We start from the raw sequence: 5,417 nt of genomic DNA, 5'->3' as shown, positions 1-5,417 counted from the left end.
CTTGTTGTCTCGGATTCTCCAGCATCTGCAGTTCCTACTATCTCTGAGACTATTAACACAGTTGTTTCAGAGATAGTAGGAACTGCTGATGCTGGAGAATCTGAGATAACACGGTGTAGAGCTGGATGAACACAGCAGGCCAAGCAGCATCAGAGGAGCAGGAAGGCTGACCTTTCGGGCCTAGACCCTTCTTCAGAAATGGGGGAGGGGAAGGGGGTTCTGAAATAAATAGGGAGAGAGGGGGAGGCGGATAGAAGATGGATAGAGGAGAAGATAGGTGGAGAGGAGACAGTCAGGTCAAAGAGGCGGGGATGGAGCCAGTAAAGGTGAGTGTAGGTGGGGAGTTACGGAGGAGATAGGTCAGTCCAGGGAGGATGGACAGGTCAAGGGCGCAGGATGAGGCTAGTAGGTAGGAGATGGGAGTGGGGCTTGGGGTGGGAAGAGGGGATAGGTGGGAGGAAGGACAGGTTAGGGAGGCAGGGACAAGCTGGGCTGGTTTTGGGATGCGGTTGGGGGAGGGGAGATTTTGAAGCTTGTGAAGTCCACATTGATACCATTGGGCTGCAGGATTCCCAAGCAAAATATGAGGTGTTGTTCCTGCAACCTTCAGGTGGCATCGTTGTGGCACTGCAGGAGGCCCAGGATGGACATGTCGTCTAAGGAATGGGAGGGGGAGTTGAAATGGTTCGCAACTGGGAGGTGCAGTTGTTTAGTGCGAACCGAGCGTAGGTGTTCCGCAAAGCGGTCCCCAAGCCTCCGCTTGGTTTCCCCAATGTAGAGGAGGCCACATCTGGAACAGCAGATACAGTATACCACATTGGCAGATGTGCAGGTGAACATCTGCTTGATGTGGAAGGTCTTCTTGGGGCCTGGGAACATACAGCTTTAAAACACTCTTCCTCACACCTCAGCCCCTCCCCCACACCCCAGCATCTCATACCCAAAGCCTCAAATCTATGTTCCCTATTCCTTATACCGTCAATCATTGGAAATGGCTCTTCCTTTCCTACTTTATCCAAACGTACTTCTAAACTTGTACACCTCAGTCAGATTTTCCTGCTATCTCATTTGATCCAGAGAGAACGAGCCCACTTTCTCTGATCTAATCTCACAGTTAAAGTCTCTCATTCTCTGAAACATCCAATATAAGTCTCCTATTTTTCTTCTCAAGAGATGCAATACTCTACTCGCAGCCAAACCAGGGCTTTGTAAATACACTGTGCCTCCTCCAAAGTCTGTCCTTGTTCACTTAGCAGTCAGACTTACTGCTTAATAATTTAGACTGTGGATCCTGATGTGATGTTTTCTGCCACTTGCTGGTCAATTTTAACATTGGAGCTAGCTGACTTAGAGTCACAGAGTCAAATGCACAGAAATAGACCCTTCGGTCCAACTTATCAGTGCCGGCCAGATGTCCCAATCTGACCTAGTCCCATTTGCCAGCATTTGGCCCATATCCCTCTAAACCCTTCCTGTTCATATACCCATCCAGATGCCTTTCAAATGTCATAATTGTACCAGCCTCTGCCACTTCCTCTGGCAACTTGTTCCATACATGCACCACCCTCTGCGTGAAATAGTTGACCCTCAGGCCCTTTATGAATCTTTCCCGTCTCACCTTAAACCTACACCCCCGAGTGTTGAAGTCTCCCGTCCTAGGAAAAAGACCTTGGCTATTCACCCTATCCATGCCCCTCATGATTTTATAAATCTCTACAAGGTTACCCCTCAGCCTCCGATGTTGCAGGGAAAATAGACCTAGTCTATTCATCCTCTCGCTATAGCTCAAACCATCTAGTCCCAGCCACACCTTAGTAAATCTTTTCTGCACCCTCTCAATGTAACAACATTTTTCCTACAGAAGGATGACCAGAATTGTACGCAATACTCCAATGGTGGCCTCACCAATATTCTACTTAGACGACTTATGTTGTAACCCTGGGTGATTCTAACGTGCTGCGCCCACATCTGGGTTTAAGTGAAGCCCAGTCTAAACACAGGTTGATTCAGAGATAGTAGGAACTGCAGATGCTGGAGAGAGTGGTCCCTCCGGAAAGCAGATAAGGGTGGGGAAGGAAAAATGTCTTTGGTGGTGGGGTCGGATTGCAGATGGCGGAAGTGTCGGAGGATGATGCGTTGGATCCGGAGGTTGGTGGGGTGGTACGTGAGGACGAGGGGGATTCTGTTGGACTTGACTCCATTCTCTCTCCCTTGGTCCAGGAACTCCCTACCTATGTCCGTGACAACACCCACGTCCTCCACCTCCTCCAAAACTTCCAATTCCCTGGTCCCCAATACCTCATCTTTACCATGGACGTCCAGTCCCTATACACCTGCATTCCCCATACAGATGGCCTAAAGGCCCTCCGCTTCTTCCTGTCCCGCAGGCCCGACCAGTCCCCCTCCATTGACACCCTCATCAGCTCAGATGAACTCGTCCTCACCCTCCAACAACTTCTCTTTCAATTCCTCCCACTGCCTACAGACAAAGGGGGTGGCCATGGGTACCCGCATGGGCCCAAGCTATGCCTGCCTATTTGTAGGTTATGTGGAACAATCCCTCTTCCGTACCTACACTGGCCCTAAACCCCAATTCTTCCTCCGTTACATTGATGACTGTATCGGCGCCGCCTCGTGCTCCCATGAGGTGCTCGAACAGTTCATCCACTTCACCAACACTTTCCACCCCAACCTTAAGTTCACCTGGACCATCTCTGATACCTCTCTCTCCTTCCTGGACCTCTCTGTTTCCATCTCTGGCAACCACCTAGAAACCGATATCCATTTCAAGCCCACCGACTCCCACAGCTACCTAGAATACACTTCCTCCCACCAACCTTCCTGCAAAAATGCCATCCCCTATTCCCAATTCCTTCGCCTCTGCAGCATCTGCTCCCTGGATGAGGCATTCCACTCCCGTACATCTCAGATGTCCTCGTTTTTCAAGGACCACAACATCCCCCACTCAGTGGTCGAGAACGCCCTCGACTGTGTCTCCCGCATTTCCCACAACTCATCCCTCACATCCCCTCCCCACAATAACAACCAAAACAGAATCCCCCTCGTCCTCACGTACCACCCCACCAACCTCCGGATCCAACGCATAATCCTCCGACACTTCCACCATCTGCAATCCGACCCCACCACCAAAGACATTTTTCCCGCCCCACCCTTATTTGCCTTCTGGAGGGACCACTCTCTCCGTGACTCCCTTGTCCGCTCCACACTCCCCACCAGCCCCACCACACCCGGCACTTTTCCCTGCAACCGCAGGAAGTGCTACACCTGCCCCTACACCTCCTCCCTCACGCCCATCCCAGGTCCCAAGAAGACTTTTCACATCAAGCAGATGTTCACCTGCACATCTGCCAACGTGGTATACTGCATCCGCTGTACCCGTTGTGGCCTCCTCTACATCGGGGAAACCAGGCGGAGGCTCGGGGACCGCTTTGCAGAGCACCTATGCTCGGTTTGCACTAAACAACTGCACCTCACAGTCGCGAACCATTTCAACTCCCCCTCCCATTCCTCAGATGACATGTCCATCCTGGGCCTCCTGCAGTGCCACAACGATGCCACCTGAAGGTTGCAGGAACAGCACCTCATATTTTGTTTGGGAACCCTGCAGCCCAATGGTATCAATGTGGATTTCACAAGCTTCAAAATCTCCCCTCCCTCTACCCCATCCCAAAACCAGCCCAGCTCGTCCCCGCCTCTCTAACCTGTTCTTCCTCCCACCTATCCCCTCCTCCCACCTCAAGCCCCACTCCCATCTCCTACCTACTAACCTCATCCCGCCCCCTTGACCTGTCCGTCCTCCCTGGACTGACCTATCCCCTCCCTAACTCCCCACCTACACTCAACTTTACTGGCTCCATCCCCGCCTATTTGACCCGTCTGTCTCCTCTCCACCTATCCGCTCCTCCATCCATCTTCTATCCGTCTCCCCCTCTCTCCCTATTTATTTCAGAACCCCCTTCCCCTCCCCCTTTTCTGATAAAGGGTCTAGGCCCGAAACGTCAGCCTTCCTGCTCCTATGATGCTGCTTGGCCTGCTGTGTTCATCCAGCTCTACACCTTGTTATTTTAAACACAGGTTGAACTCACCTTGTCGTAGTAATATCGGAGTGCTCGGCTCAGCTTATCGTAGTTCATGTTGGTTTTATTCTTGCGCATGCCCCATAGCCGCGCCACCTCCTCAGCATTACGTAGCTTGAACTCGCCATCCTTAGACGTCCAACAAATGAGGTCGTTCTTGTTCTCGTCCAGGAGCTGCCGTAGAAACTGCCACAATGTTATCGAGTTGTCCATCACTGACCTGTGTGAGAAAACCGACCGGTAATGCTTTTGAGCTTTAGTATCAATGGAAGTAAAAATTACATCTGTGCCTTTCTTTTAATTAGAGTCAGAGTCATACAGAACGGAAACAGACCCTTCTGTCCAACTTGTCCATGCTGGGTTTCCCAAATTAAACTAGTCCCATTTGCCTGCATTTGGCCTATATCCCTCTAAACCTTTCCTATTCATGTATCTGTCCAAATATCTTTTAAATGTTGTAACTACCCCTGCATCTACCACTTCCTCTGGCAGTTCAGTCCATATACAAGCCACCATCTGTGTGAAAATGTTACACCTCATGTCCCTTTTCAATCTTTTCCGTCTCATCTGAAACCTATACTCTATAGTTTTGAATTCCCCTACCCCAAGGAAAAGAGCTTTGCTATTCACCCTATCCACACTCCTCATGATTTTTTAGCTCGCAGTTCTGAAGTCTCTCTTGTTTAATTCATGCCAACTTCACACTGTAATAAGTCACTATTGTTAGCTGTACTTTCACAGCTATCTGTTCTGTCAGGTAACCGGGAAGAAAAGGTAAAAGCAACATGTTCTTATCCACAATTTTTTCTGATGAAGGGTCTAGGCCCGAAACGTCAGCCTCTCTGCTCCTATGATGCTGCTTGGCCTGCTGTGTTCATCCAGCCCTGCACCTTGTTGTCTACAGATCTGAGTGACTGGATTCAAATACTTTGATGAAGTTAATTTTAATTCCGAATAGGTCTTCTCTATTCATGAGATTGACTCAAATTGGTCAGGTGATCATCTTAAGATTTTTTTACTTTTCAAACCTATTTTGGTCTATCTAAAGTCCCATATAATAAAAATCAGATGATGGATATTAAACATTGACAAACATTGTGTTATGATGGTGGTAAAATTTGACTAAGTTCTTGATGCCTGAGTTTGTTTTGTCCATGGAAATGAGCATCTTGTTCACCTGTGCTTTACTTATTTGGAACTTTCCTTTCATCCACTCTATTGTAACGCTTTTTCTACGCCTCTCCAATTCCTGCACACCCCCACCACAACACCCACAATGCCACCTTCATTGAAGAGATGCACTCCAGGGGTATCCCTTTA

At 49.3% G+C, this 5,417-nt stretch overlaps 1 protein-coding gene across 1 annotated transcript in view; it reads left to right on the top strand.

The window, feature by feature from the left end:
• Positions 1 to 4,787: 4,787 nt before the first annotated feature.
• LOC109916123 (ETS domain-containing protein Elk-1-like) overlaps positions 4,788 to 5,417 on the top strand; it is a 17,313-nt gene continuing 16,683 nt past the window's right edge. Inside the window, exon 1 of the mRNA XM_048606684.1 lies at positions 4,788 to 4,871. Within this exon, the coding sequence (XP_048462641.1) occupies positions 4,788 to 4,871 (84 nt within the window). The remainder of the gene's footprint in view (positions 4,872 to 5,417) is intronic.

The sequence above is a fragment of the Rhincodon typus genome, chromosome 16 (assembly GCF_021869965.1).
Source record: "Rhincodon typus isolate 14 chromosome 16, sRhiTyp1.1, whole genome shotgun sequence".
Lineage (NCBI taxonomy): Eukaryota > Metazoa > Chordata > Chondrichthyes > Orectolobiformes > Rhincodontidae > Rhincodon > Rhincodon typus.
Note: the sequence above shows the minus strand (reverse complement) of the source record. Positions and strands in the feature narration are given on the sequence as shown.